At 52.9% G+C, this 14,982-nt stretch overlaps 1 protein-coding gene across 7 annotated transcripts in view; it reads right to left on the reverse strand.

Annotated features, from left to right (window-relative positions):
* SSBP3 (single stranded DNA binding protein 3) overlaps nt 1-14,982 on the reverse strand; it is a gene marked incomplete at both ends in the record, with an annotated part of 161,466 nt that overhangs the window by 20,214 nt on the left and 126,270 nt on the right. For 4 of the 7 annotated variants that reach the window (XM_080690383.1, XM_080690380.1, XM_080690378.1 and 1 more), the window contains 3 exons: nt 2,465-2,541; nt 2,631-2,697; nt 6,511-6,570. In XM_080690383.1, coding sequence (XP_080546509.1) covers nt 2,465-2,541; nt 2,631-2,697; nt 6,511-6,570 — 204 coding nt within the window. Of the gene's footprint in view, nt 1-2,464; nt 2,542-2,630; nt 2,698-6,510; nt 6,571-7,465; nt 7,547-14,982 lie in introns of all 7 variants that reach the window. The other 3 variants (XM_080690377.1, XM_080690379.1, XM_080690382.1) reach the window with 3 other exon arrangements.

The raw sequence follows: 14,982 nt of genomic DNA on the forward strand, positions 1-14,982 counted from the left end.
CAGTAAAGTGTGTGTGTATGTGTGTATATGTGTGTGTGTAGAATATAACAGTAAAGTGTGTGTATGTATGTGTGTGTATGTGTGTGTGTAGAATATAACAGTAAAGTGTGTGTGTGTAGAATATAACAGTAATGTGTGTGTGTATGTGTGTGTAGAATAACAGTAAAGTGTGTGTGTATGTGTGTAGAATATAACAGTAAAGTGTGTGTGTGTGTGTGTGTGTGTGTGTGTGTGTGTGTGTGTGTGTGTAGAATATAACCGTAATCATCAAACCCAAACCCAAAGCATTGGTTTTAAGCCATCAAAGTTAGAAAACAAAAATTGCTTACTAAGCCAAGTTGGGAAGTACCAAATTCCAGGCATCACACAAAAACCTGACCCTCCTCCTTTTACAACCCCACAGAGCAGATCCTGTGTTCATTCCCAGTTTATAGATACGGCCGTTGAGGAGCCTCAGACTCCTCATGGGTGGGTGGCGGAATTAACTTTTCCCTCAGATTCCATCCTCCTGAATCGCCCAGGTCCCCACGACACTCTGAAATCCCAAATCCACTGGCAGCTCCTCACCAAGAATAAGTGACCACCGTGTGGCTCTGGCCGAGAGGATGGAGAGCCACCTCTGACTCTGGAGGAGGGATGCACTGTTTTCAGGCGCTGCCCTCTGCCTCTCCCACAGAGGCCAGCTCAGACAGGGGCCAGGCAAGAAGAGGCCACACGGCTTGCTTAAAAGGAGCTGGTGAAAAGGTGAACTTTGGGGCATCTGAGGACGAGTAAAACAAGAACACCGGAGCTGCAATTGCTGTGGGCTTGCTTCCTTTCAGGACTGGGGGTTCAGCAAAAGACAATGGCCCCCCTAAAGACTTCCAACACCACCGATACCCCCAACCACCATTGAAAAGGTGGGGGGTCGGTGCACTGTGTGAGCGATTCCAGAACGCAACAGAGGCCTGTGGGGCAGAAGCCTCCCTATGAAAGGGAGCCCAGGTGTATGGGGATACTGCTCCTCCCCCAGGGGAAGGAGAAACCCAAATACCAACAGTAAGAGAGGCAAAGGCAAGGTAAGCTAACTTCCAGGAAGGGCAGAAAAGAAGGGAAGGAAGATCCTAGAACAAAACCTCCTGCTTTCACTACCTGAAGGCCCTCTTTTCACCCAGATTACTAATTTCCTTTAGAAAGACACATTCTAGAGAATTCCCAAGGAGAGTGCCACATTCAAATACTCAGAGAACCAACAGGTGAAAGTTCCAGAGCAGGAATGCCTGGGTGCCCTTCCCATTGTGGGTGAAGCTGTGTCATAGAGGCAACTTTTTTCCTTTTTTGACCTGGGAATTGAACTCAGGGGCATTCTAACTCTGAGCTACATTCCTAGCCCCTTCCTCTCCTTTTTTTTTTAAAAAAAACAGGATCTCACTAATTTGCTATGGCTGGCCTAAACTCTGCGACCCTCTTGTCTCAACCTCCCAAGTATTAGATTACAGGCATGTACCGCCACATCCAGCTCACAGGTGCAAGTTAATTTGATTTATTTTTATTTATTTATTTTTTTTGGTGGTACTGGGGCTCCTGGAAACCCTTCTACCTCTGGGCTACACTCCCAGTACCTATTTTTATATATTTTTATTTGAAAACAGGGTCTCTTAAGCCAGCGAGGCTGGCTTCAAACCTGCGCGATCCTCCTGTCTCCGCCTCCCAAGCACGGGGATTACAAGTGTGCGCCACCACGCCCAGCGCAAGTTAATTTTAAAGAAGGACACTGGGCATTTGAAATGATTTCTTCAGAAGTTTCTAAACTGCCCCTTTTGGCCATGGAGTCCTCTGTTAGAAAGTCTTACACTCTGGCTAAGGCTTGGGGTTAAAAGTGGTGTTGGGTATCCTGGCAACTTACCTCAGAGAACATGGACATAGACTCATTCCTCTTTGGATGGGGGAAGGAACTGAGCCTGCTAGAGTTCATGGCTATACAAGGGACTCATCCAAGGACAGACAACTGACGAGCAGCAAGCAGAATCAGGATGGCCGCTTGCTTGCTCGGCGCTGGGTCACCACCCTGCAGCCTCAGAGCCATCTTGAGTCTACCCCACCTAGGGCGGGAGGTGGCTTGAAGCTTCCTGGAGGCCCCCAATCACGAGGGAACCAAACCCTCTGCCTTTCAAATTCCTCAAACCACACAGTAGGCTACCTTGTCCTGGAGAGGCTCTGGTGCTCCTCCTCGACGCCCCCTTCCCCAGGTCCCCTGGAGGGTCCCTCAACTTTGCCTGTGGGCTGCCCAGGGGCTGTTGCTGGCTGTGCACAGGACCAGCCCACTGGAGGTGGGCAAAAAACTAGGGGGCCCAACACATTCTTCCCCTTCCCCTGTGAGTCACAGATGTGAAAGACCAACAGACTGACGGACTGTGGGAAGAGGAGAGAAGGCGGGTGCACACAGATGGCAGGGAGACAGATGGACAGACAGATGGCTGGTTACCTGTGGGCCAGGCCCCATGGGCCCCATGCCTCGGGGAGGGTTCATTCTCTGCATTGATCCTCCCATGTTGGGGTGGCCTGCGCAAGAGAACAGGTAAGCTGTGAGCTGGCAGGAACAGCCAAGGGGGCCCTCCCGACGCCCAGGCTGCCCTGCCCACCCTTCCTACCTTGTTGTCGTGTGGGATCCATGGAATTGGGCAGCAGCGGCTGTGTCCCAGGAACTCCTCCTGGAGGCTGAAAGAGATATGAGATGAAGGCTGAGTGGCTGCTCCCTGGAGCTGGTGGATGGAGGGAGGTGCCCCTGCCCGCCCAGCCCGGTGCTCTGCCATCTGGGGCCACCCACAGCCTCCTGAGACTATTCCTGCTGTCTGCCAGTGGGGAGGGCCCTCCAGAGCACGGCAGTCAGCTCTGGCAGTGTTAACTAAAACTGTGGCATTGGGTGGAGAGCAGCATGAGGGACCGTGCTCCACTCTGCTGTCCTGACCTGTGTTACTTGCTGGAGCCCTGCAAGGAGGCAGAAACATTCCCCAGGCACATCTGGCTGCGGTGCTCACCCCTACCCCAGGGCAGCAGCATCGCCTCCCTCCTCGCCATCCGAGCCCCAGCCGCTGCAGTTTAAACCCAACTCCATCTTCTTTCTGTCTCACAGAGATGTAACTCATTTTGTCTCTACCTTCAGATTATAGGAATCATAATTTGGCTAAAACCCTGTCACAATGAGAAGCTCTTCTAAAGGGGAGCAGAGTGAAAAAGACTCAGAGATTCAGATGGGGAAACTGAGACCTAAGGACCCCAGCCGTGCACCAGCAGAGAAAAGAAGAGCACCCAGGCCTTCCAGCTCCCATCTGCATTTACCCCAGGAAACACCGCCCTTACCCCGGGGGGCCCAGGGCTGCTAACAGGGGCGAGGGGTGCTGAAAGAGAGCCTGCTCCATAAAGCCCAATGTGAGCAGCAGTGGGATGGGGAGCCGAGGGTTCCTGGGGGAGCGTTGGGTACCCGCTGTGACAACCTATCAAAGTAATTTACTTGGGGCTAAAGTTATTTCAGCTACAATTTGAAAAAAAAAAAAAAAAAAAAAAACACCGAGCACTAGGCACTGGGAGAGCAGGCTTCTAGGACCCTTGTCCCCTGGGACTGAATGCAAGCTCCTGCCTTGGGTGACAGTGGGCCATCCTTTCCCAGCTGCAGGTGCTTCAGGGTGGGGGAGGGGCTCCTGTAACACGGAGTCCCTCCCAGTCACAGAGGGGCTGGCTGACCAGACAGGAGCTCATGGGCCCTTAGCCCAAGCTTTGGAACAGGCAGTGAGTGCGAAACAAAGGGACACCCCTTCAGAACAGAGGGGCCCCCAAGCCTGGGCGGTACCTCATGCTCCTCCAGACCGCTCAGAGCGTGTCTGCAGGGCCTGACCCCTACCTGCCTGCACCCCGGCTCTCTGCCTGCCTCCTTCCTCCAGTGCCCATCCTCTCAATCACTTGGCTTTGTCTGCCCTCCAGGGGCTGGAGGCTCAGAGAGCCTGGTGGTAGGACTGTGAGGACCTGGAAGGCCGGCCTCCATGGCGGCCCGGAGTGAGCGCCCCCGAAGCTGAGGTGCAGGGGGCCTTCTTGGTGCCGAGCTGCCCACCCTAGAGAGCAGCGTGGGTGGGATAGTCGTTACGTCTCCAGGCAGGCTTGTGTTGACCACCAGCTCTTGTAGAGCTGCTCCTCAGCTTCCCCTAAACCTGCTCTGTGTCAGGACTCCACAGCAGCACCGGGCTGCTCCCCTCACTAGGTGGCCGTGAGGTAGGGACAGGAGAGCCCTGGCCTCCTCTGCCAGGAAAGGAAGGTGTGCAGTGACCCAAGTGCCACACACTGGGAAGGCTGACCCCTGGACATAAGAAAAACAACGGCTGGCAAATGAGATGCTAATTGTGCTGTGTACACCGCCCCCTGGCCCACAGGGGACATAACTACTAGAAATGGACCAGCTCTGCTCCAGCACTGGGGCGAGGGGGGGGAAGCACCTGCCCAGCTGACGAATGCCAGCTGCCCCTGCAGCTCACTCACCTGCTCGCCAGGACACCCGCGGAGGTATGTGCGGGAGGCGATCTGCTAACCCAGTCCTTGGCTCTTCCTTTCCTAAAGCCAGCTGAACCCCACTGTTTGCCATCCACCCAAGCCACCCGGGCTTAAAAAATAGCAGTGCTCTATACACAGCCTCAAACCTCAGCCAGGGAGGCAGGCGGGAGGCCAGCCTGGCGGGGCTTGGAGGCCAAGTCAGTGACCGCGGGTCTCTTGTTATCCTAAGCCCTGCTTACCACCCTCCTTCCCTCTCCTAGCAGGCAATAAAACCGGCCCATCCCCCATCCGTCTCAGGATAAGGCTGACAATTCAGGTGGCCCCAAATGAGGCACTCTCAGAAGCCCTCCAGGGCAATACCTGTGGAAGGGGCACATCCCTCTCTGGAAAACAAGGATTTCTGGAGGAAACCAGAAAACCAGTGTAGATTTCTGATGGGGGTGGCAGGAAGACTGGAAAATCATTTGCGACACAAGGTGCGGATGTGCTCATGCTTAATTGCCAAAGAGAGACATATGCACTCCCTTTCCAAGTCCCTTAATTGCCAGCGGAAGGGTCAAAAGTACTATCCGGAAATATCTGACCTATCCCTAGGGTGGTGGCCAGTGTAGGCCACGGAGAGCCCCTGAGTGGGCAGGAGGTAAGGTCACTCCCGGGGCCCATTTGTGCAATAGCAACAGAGCCCATTTGACTGTGGGGTAAAAACATAGGGGAAGGGGAGCCACTTTCAACTATGAGAGCTAGCAAGTGGGCGGGCTGGGGACTCACTGGAGCCCTGCTCACGGCGAGGCTTGGAAAAATCACTCCTTACTTTGACCTTCCTCATCTGTGATGCATCCAATATCCCTTCTTGCTCAAACACTGTCTCTAATTCCTCTTGTTCAAATTTATTCCATTGGTGTCAAAGAAATAGGAAACAGAGGACAGTGGGAGGGCAGATATAAAGGTAGAAACCAGAGGCAGTGTCGCAGGATTGGAGGTGGTCCCTGTGTATGAGTCCCTCTCCACTGCCCCCCAGGTGTCTCACTCTGGGGTTTTCTTGCAGTTTTGAGAATGAAAAGAATCCCACTCAGATAATACCAATCTTGCTGATGACTAAACTCCCAATTCGGAAGGCAGCAAGGGCTGGAGGTGCTGCTGTGGCTGACGGATTTTTTTTTAAGGGCTTTTGCAAAGTCACTGAATTCTGTTAAAAAAATATATATTTTGGCACAAGAGAAATCTCCCTGATGTTTCTTTAAAGTTGTTTTTGTCTGTCTATCCTCAAAAGAGGCGTCTATTTATCTTTACCTCTCCAGCTTCCCTCCTGCCTCCCACGGGCTGAACCAGGGAGGGCAGCATAGGGACCAATCTCTCCAGACCACCTAGAACTGCCAACCCTCAAGGGCCAGAGAAAGGCACACGACTGCAGACTGAAAAGCCCTCTTCGTGAGCAGACCACTTTTCTAATTAAAGGAACAAATCCTTCCTTGTTTTGAGTCAGGTCTGGGAGGCAGGCAGACACTGCTTAAACTCACAAATGCCCTGCTCTGCTACAGCCAGGCTCCCAATCTAAGCATTCCTATGGGCCATTTCTCCCCCTAATAGCAGGATTATATTTACTAGCCTTGGCAATTCTCAAAAGCTTCCAGGAAAAAATGCACATTGTCAATTAACTTCATTAAGGAGGAAGACCCTCTTCCAAGAAGGGGCTAGAAGGGAGGGGCAAGGGCATTACCACCTTCTCTAGAAGAACTGAGACCGTGCAATCCCATCCAGGCTGCTGCCGCCACTACCCGCTGAACCCTAGGATGGCTGCCCAAAGCCCACCAGGTCAGGCAGGTCAAAAGCTGCATCACGGGCTCACAACGGCCCTGCTGGTGAGCTACCCCACACCTTAACACCTCTTTCCCCCACCCCTCAATCTGTCTTCCAAATTCTGATGTGAGTCTAAGTCACCTAGGGCCAACGATGGCTGAGTGAGGAAAGAGAGAACATGAAAAGGTACAGTACCTGGTTTCCCATTCTGATCGGGGGCCTGGGGCCGCCTGCGTATCGCGGTGACATAAAAGGCTGCAATTACAGGGAATTAGTTCAATGACAGCCTGAACTAGTGCGCAGCAAAAAACATAAATGCTCTCCACTCTACAAAGTCCAGTGTTACAAACTAGTGATCTCTTAAGCGCTCTTCCTCCCAGCAGCCTCTTCCCTCTGGGCAAAACTTCCCAGGGCACAGGGAACAATAGATCCACACAACAAACGTGTTTCCCGACTCCACGTTGGTGTGAGCGGATCTACCCTGGGTGGAGGGGCAGCGGCTGGGGCTTTTGCACAGGACGCAAAACAGTAAAATCAACGAGGGGCGAGGGAGGACAGCTCTGCTCTCTGTTAGGGCAAATGAAAGAAAAAGGTCATATATATGTTTTCAGGGTGTGCAGACAGAGCTGGACACGCGTCCACACGCACGCACACACACACACGTGCACACAGAGAAACCACTGACAGGGAGGCGTGGGAGCGGAGCGGGGACTCACAGGGGGAACGCAATGGTAAACAAGGGGCAGCGGGCTCCCTAAGTGGGTGCAGGGGATGGGCGAGAAAGCTTTCTCAGCAGCGAGAGCGCACAAAGAAAAGGCTGGGGATGCAGCTTCAACTACAAACGATGGTTAACCAAACTCAAAAACCAAACCAAAAGTGGGAGGAAAAAGCAAAAACGCGAAGGCCGCTGACAAGGTCACAGAAATGGCTTTTCCTTTCTCTTGGTTTCATATCCAAGCTGGGTGTGATGTCCAAGGAATGAAGACTATCTTTAGAAAAAACAATTTTTTTAAAAAAAGGAATTAAATTCGTCTGTGAAGACCAGAAGCCAATGGGGGGAGCACATTTTGATTTTTGTTTTTCCTCTGCGGGCTCTCTCCTCCTCTGGCCCCGCGCCCCCCGGCGGGCGGGCGAGCCACAGTGCGTTTACCTGACTGTGGGGTCCCATCATGCTGCTGGGATTGTGAGGTGGAGGCTGTGCGTGCGGCGAGGGCTGTGACCCCGGAGGACCCTGTGAGGCCAGACAGTAGAGGCAGGTTATAGATCACAGCACACGGAGAAGCGCAGAAGAAGCTTAAAAGAACAAAAACTGAACCAAAACGCAGGCGGTGGCGGGCGTGCGGGTGGGGACTCTGGCTGGCGGGGTGGGGGAGCTGCTGCTGAGGTCACCGCTCAATGGGGCAACGCTGCGGGCGGGCGGGAGGAAAGCTGATCAATAAGTTCACAGGGGATTCGGAAGAAAGAAAAATAAAACGAGGCACTTCCATCAAAGCACACAGGAGCAAGGGCCAGATGCGGTCTACCACCTGAGTGGAGTTTGCCATGTTAAATACGTTGGCTGAGACGGCTCAGCGAGCACATCATGTGCAGACAGGGTGCCTGGGTGCTGCCTGAACCCAGAGGCAAAGCGTGAAGTGCCGCTTGCCGGGGACGTAGGGGAGGACTGGGGAGGTCCCTGCCCTCGGGGGGCTCACAATCTAGGGAACAGAGGCAAGGTAATACGGGTGCCAGGAGGCAGGGCTTAATCATGGCTTAACGAGGGGCCCACGGGGGGGGGGGGGGGAGTATGGCAGGGGGTGCAGTGACCGAGTGGCACTTGGTGTGGGCAGTGTGGGGCTCTTTGGTTTCTGAATTTGCCTGTATTTCAAAATAGTGCCATAAGGTGGGGTCTCTCATTCCAATGGTTACAGATGAGGAACCTGAATCTCTAGGGATGAAGGCCAGGCCACTGGTAAGTGGCACAGGCAGGATGAGTTCCCTGATGGTTCCAAGTCCCACACCCCCCAGTGGCCTGGAGTCAGGCAGACGCCGGGGGACAGCCTCGAGACCCTGACTGCTGGGCGGGCCCATGGGCCGAGGGGCTGGGCTTTCCATTCCAGGTGGTGGCCAGCCACCTGCAGTCCCAAGCTGACTCCAAATACAGACGATCCCCTGTCAGATGAGGGGAGACATGAATTCACTTAAACCATGGGCTTGTTCAAGTTATAGGTTGGATTCCCATTAGTAGGTGATGCAATCAATTCAGAGGGTTGCAACCCATTGTTTTTAAAACCTGAAACATTAAAGGGGGGGGCATCAGAGAGCTGTATTCTTTCATGAACTTCTATTTTATATGTAAGTGTGTGTATGTGTATACACACTGGGGACACAATGCAATGCCAAAGGAGTTTCCTGTGAGTTACAGTAAAAAAGTGTGAAAAGCCTGAGTTAGAAGTAATTTCTAGCCCATCCAGGCCACTCAAGAGCTGGACTCTGGTGCTGGGGACAAGGAGCCACTATTAGTGTGTTCATCAGTTTCTCTCTACGTAGTTTGTGCTGTTAGCCTTTTAAGTCATTTTTGAGAAAAATTCAAAACACACTGAGGAAAGGTATGGTTAAATTTGACAAAGAGGGACTACATAGGTAGTTGTTATCATTAAGTCCTCTCCCTCAAAGCCAGGCCACCAAGCTCTGATTGTCAGGGGACACAGCCCGGAGCTGGGGAGGCGTGGTGGGTGGGTGGGATGGTGGCCATGGGGACGGAGGTGAGGTGCGCAGAACAGGAGATGCAGGACTGCACGGGAACCCAAGACCACTGCTGGGGACAGGCCTGGAAACTTCTTGGCTGAGCGAGGGGCTGCTCACTTCCGGAAAGCTCCGAGGAGCAGATGTTCCCCTACCTGCCACGCTACTAATTTCAACAAGTGTGTGTCTTTCTAGCGGCTGCCAGCAACGGCATGGTTTGTTACCATGAGCAATTTTCTTAATTAACAGACATTAATTAGCCATTTAGCAATTTTGCAAGCATTTGTTTAGCGGCTTTCCTAAACATGAATACCACTGTGATAATGGCACTGATTAGAGGGTCCCCTAATTAACAGTACAGGGAAGGAAAATTGAAATCACATAAATTAAAAAGGGAGGGGAAGTTAATGAAGGCGGGACATATTTGCACCTGCAAGTCTTTTGTACCATGAAACTTGGGTGTAATGTAAACAAAACAAGATAATTTAAAGCCAACCCCCAAAAGAGGAAAATAAAAAGAACGGAGGAGGAGGGTTCAGGGGTGAGGTCCAGTTGCCAAGAGGGGGCAAAAGGCCTTCTGTGGGCTGCTTGGCTCTTGGCAACGTGGGAGCCTCTTTCCTCGCAACCCTCCTCTCTCCCCTGGCTACAAGCGTGCTCTCCCGGAGTAAGGAGCATGGCGCTGGGCAGGCCCCTTACCCCTGTGCCCCTATGGGTCAGGGGAGGTCAGTCGGGGCTGACTCACTCATTGTGAAGCAACCAAGAGTGGCCAGCGCTCGCGATGGGTCTCAGTTGATGGCAGTCTTCACATAAAGTCAGTACTAGACCCTGGGTCTGCATTACAGCTAGCTGAGCATGTCCGAGGCCCCTCCTAAGAAGCTCTCGGTCTGACTTGGCCACTGGTCCCCAAATAAGTGGAGGTGGTGAGTGTGCTGTCAACACAAACCTACAGGATAAGGTCGGTCAGCTCAGCAAGGCCCCAGCCCAAGCCATAACAGCCAGCAGCAAGGGGGTAGGCCGCTGAGCAGAGAGAGGGAGCAGTCACATGTATCCTGGGGAGTGGGAGCTAGAGTCAGAGATGCTGAGGACCAGGACCCAAGCCAGCTGGTCACCAGAGAGAATATCCCATCACAATCTTGACCAAGCGAGGACAAAGATCAACACCCACTATACCCCAGGGCATGAAGCTCCTCTCAGAGCCCCATCAACTGTGGGCCAGGCCCTGCTTGTGAACTGCCTAGTACAGCCCCTGGTGCTACTGGGAGCTGGCTCAGTAGGCCAGGAGCCCCAAACCTGCCATCCCCAAAAGGTGACCTACGTCCTCTACAACCCCACTACATGCAACTTGATTTCAAGCTCTGTCACTATATTCTGAGTCTGAACTGTGTCCCTAAGACTGCTGGCAGCATCAGTGAAAAACCCTTCCAATTCTTGGGAGCAAAGAATGGAGGCCGTGTTCAGGGAAACATCTGCTTTTGCAAAGGAGGGATGTTGCTCCCCTCCACGAGGAGACAAGGGCTCCTGTGCCCTGTATTTGTGAGGCCGCTCACAGTGGTCCTATCTCCCTCCCAGCCAGCACACTCAACGAGAGACCTACAGGTAAATTTAAAGAAAACCGACTTGATGGTCTTTTCAAGTTGTTACCACCCATGCAGGCACAACACTACATAGGAGGCAGACCAAAATAAAAAGAAGGATCTCATTAGAGGACTCTGACTGTTGTTGGGATGGGTGCCTCTCGTTCCCAAAATCTGTATGGATGGGGAAAGTGGGAGGAGAGGACCAGAGCGGAAGTGAGGGAAGGTGTTCCCAGAGCTGGGAGCACTGATCAGCAGTTTCCTATGCAGGAGTCCAGTTGCTGAAAGCTTTTGAGTCGGTGTGCCTTGAAGTTAGCTTTGGCCAGGACAAGACTCCGAGCCCAACTCCACTTCGATGGTCTTCCTCCATAGACCTCAGGGCTTTGTGTCACAGATGGTACCTAACACCGGGCCAGATCGGGGCAGCCAAGTGGCTCACTAGCTTAGTGAGAACTCTACCCACCGAGCAGTGACCTATTTGCTGGGTGGCTCTGATAGATTGTCACCACTTCCTCCTGTTCTAAAAAGGGGTCCAGGATAGAGGTGGAACTTGTCCAAGGCCACAGAGTACTTGCTGGCAGCTACGCCACAGCTCTGAACTCTAGCCAGGGTGCTCTCTGTGACACCATGTCCCCATCCACATCTATTTTCAATAAAGAAATAGGGCTTGAAAGAACTGGGTTCAAATCCTGCCTCTGCCGCTGACTGCATGTCTATCCTCGCACTGGTGAAGCGGGCACAATTAGGGCAACACAGTGAGTGCAGCCTTTGCCCGCATGAGCTCACTTAATCCTGGGCGTCCTGCAGTAAGGACCACCAACCACTCCATTTTAAAGGCACTCTATTGGGTTCAGAAAGGTGAATCCTAGTAAAACCACTCAGTAGGAGTATACAGTTAATAAACGGTGGGGCCAGGCCTCCAAGTCTGATTCTGGAGCCCAAGGGTGTCTAGGGTAGTCACCCCCTCTACAAGCTTGCAAGCAGCACAGACCCTAGAGCTATAAGCCAGAAGAGCACATCAGGATGTCGGGTGCCCACCTTGCATGCGTCCGGCTGGCCCCACGTTGGCTCAATGAACCACGCTGGGCATGTCTTGGCCCTGGAGGGCTCCCGGGCTATTGGGGAGATGGAGAGAGACCAGCAACAAACAAACTTGAGTGCTGGCGTAATCTGCCAGGGATCTAGGTGAAGCCTGCTCCCTCTCACTTTCTGGACAGGTAAACTGAGGCTTGGAGTGGCTATAGAATGTAGACCTTGTTCTTCCACAAGTCACCAAGGAGCTGAGAGGAGAAATGGGGTCTGTGCCACATGGTTGCTGCAGGAGCCCAGGGGACAGGAGGCAGGGAGATTCCTACTTCTGAATCTTGGTAGAGGAGGCAGGAAATGCACCCATTTCCTATGCAGCTTTCACATGGCCCCAGGCTGTAAATGGACTTATCATTCAGTCAGCACTGGCCCCTTACAGCTGGCCCCAGGCCTCTGACTGCAGACACCTACCCCCGCACTTCCTTGTTATTCTTTTTCCTGTAATTTCGTGTTGAGTAGTGTTACACCCAGCAGCTTCTGAGAGGCACTTAGGCAGGGCCCCAGAGGCTCTGTTATGGGTGCGACTGAGGCAACAACTTGCCTGATTCAGGAACCCCACTCTATGAACACTGACAGTTTAGTGAAAGGCCTTTGCCACCATCGACACGGTGGGACACCGTGTTCCCACAGCACTGGATCGGAGGTCTCTGTGGAAAAGCATTTTCCCCCTATTGGTAGGAGCACCCATTCCTTCCATCAAATGCCACATTCCGGTCATGCTCCTGTACTTCAGCTGTGCTGTGGCATGGCGGGAAGACGTTCACAGTGAGTGGTACGGGCCTGGTGTCCACTCCCAGATCCTTTGGTACACATGGCAAGTCCAGTTCCCTAATGGCCCCGAGCCTTGGGCCTCCAAAAAAACAGGACCATTCTACAAATATCATGGGGATGTGGTCCTGCCCACAGTGTGGGGTACACAGAGGCCCAGCTGCCATGGTGCAGCCTCTAGCTGCTGCAACCACTTGTTTTCCATTTATATGAAGACAGGATGTTGGCTGTCAAGAGGCAGAGCAGGTCCCAGGAAGATCCCCAGCCAGTTGAAAGCCGTCATGCTATGCTGTGAGTTTCCTCCTCTGACACCCTGCCTTTTCCAGGGGTGCTATGTGGGACCCTCAAGGGCAACTATTGCCTCTCACCCCCATGGATCCATCTGGGTCCACTTTTTTTTTTTTTTTTTGGTGGTACTGGGGTTCCTGGAAGCCCTTCTACCTCCGGGCTACACTCCCAGACCTATTTTTACATTTTTATTTGGAAACAGGGTCTCCTAAGGCAGCGCGGGGCTGGCTTCGAACCTGCGCGATCCTCCTGTCTCTGCCTTCCAAGCGCGGGGATTACAAGCGCGCCACCACGCCTGGCTCTGGGTCTACGTTTAAGGGGCACAACCCAACAACCCTGGGCAGGCAGCTAATACCTGCGGGGTTCATGGAACCAAGCAGACAAGTTAGTACCAACACGCTGACCCACCTTGGTCCTCTAAGATGAAGACTCTTCTTTAGGGGTTGAGGAAGGATTCCTTCCTTTCTCCCTCCCTCCCTCCCTCCCTTCCTCCTTTCCTTACTTTTGAAACAGGGTCTCACTGAGTTGAAAAGAGCCTCACTAAGTAGCTGAGGCTGTCTGCAAACCACGATCCTCCTGTCTCAGCCTCCCAAATACTGGGAGTACAAGTGTGCACCACCACACCCAGCTGGATAGTTTTTTAACATTAAAATCAGATTAAGCTGGGTGTGGTGGCGCACACGTGTAATCCCCGCACTTGGGAGGCTGAGACAGAAGGATCCTGCAGGTTCGAAGCCAGCCTCAGCTGGCTTAAGAGACCCTGTTTCCAAATAAAAATATAAAATAGGTCTAGGAGTGTAGCCCAGAGGTAGAAGGCCCCTGGGTTCCATCCCCAGTACCACCACCACCAAAAAAAAAAAAAAAAAAAAAAAAAAAAATCAGATTAAAATATTTTCTTTTATAAGGACAAAAAGAAAGAGAAGTTGTGTGTTAGGTTAAATATTCCCCAAACTCATGCTCTTTCCTCAAATGCCTGCCCTACATCCCTGGAGACCGCCTGCACCTGCAGGGAAATCACAAGCCACAGAAAAACAGCTCAGAGGTGAGCCTGGAGGGAGACAGCATTAGGATGGGCGGCGGCACAGGCCAGCAGCATGGGGTTGGAGTCCTTGCAGCTCATCTGCAAAGCAGGGCGAGAAGTCCAGGCCATACATTCCTCACAGGTTGCAAAAGCCAGGAGAACGCTCTGTAGACTGTGGAGGCTGTGCCGTTACCATTTAGGCCAAACCTGACTTCTGTCCGCCCAGAAGGCTGTTGGGAAAAGGGGCCTTGAAGTTTTAGGTCACCGAGAGATAAAACACTTCACACCTCCCACCCCTGCTGATCCCTGGGACAGTGGTCTGGCAAAGCTAAAGGGGTAGGTCTTACCAACCAGCAGCCACAGTACTGGTGGCGAAGTGCTCTGTGTTGGGCATGCAGCTTAAATCCTGTGATTAGATACAAGGCGTCCAGTAGCAGATGCTCCCTAGACACGAGTGTTGGCAGAAAGCGCTTCAGGCCTTCTGTGGGGTGTGGGCAGGGTGCGCCTGAGCTGAGGCTATCCTGCATCTGCAGCGTGGTCTGCCTCCCCCTTGAACTTCTTGGCGTGGGAGGCTGGCCACTGGAGTAGGGGAAGGAGAAAGAGTCAATTTTCCACGTAGCTACTGGAGGAAAAGTTCTTGCCTCGTTTCAACCTTTGGGAATGAACTCGGCTGGTTCGGAGCACTGTCTTCCTGTCCTGCTTCAATTTGTCTCCTGGGAAGAGACTTTGTGTGTGCGCGTGTCTGGCATGCGTGCCGGAGCAGGGCCCGAGAATGCTGGCTCGAAATCAGAAGGAGCCCGAGTATCTGTGTGCACACTCAACATGGGCCTGGCACATACACTGCTAGTTCTCAGGAGGCTGAGATGGGCACAGTCCCCAGAAAGCTCACAGTTTGGTGGGGCTCAGTGGCTGTTCAGTACATAATCTCACAACAATCGTGACCCTCCTGGGCACAGGACAAGGTTTAGGGACTTCTTGGCAAGTAGTGGTGGACCATTCTCCTTGGATGCTACTTAGAGCAGGACACGCCACATCTCTTCCTGGGGGTCACCTCTGTGCCAACATCAGGGATCCTCATATTGAGGCCGTACCATGGAAGATCAAGCAACAGGTTCACTCATTTCTACCACTGCAAGAAGCCAGAAAAGCACTGGACAAATGTTGAGGACACAAGGGCCCCCACTGTAAATCCCCAGGGCCCAGCGG

The sequence above is a fragment of the Muscardinus avellanarius genome, assembly GCF_963383645.1.
Source record: "Muscardinus avellanarius genome assembly, chromosome: 3".
NCBI lineage: Eukaryota > Metazoa > Chordata > Mammalia > Rodentia > Gliridae > Muscardinus > Muscardinus avellanarius.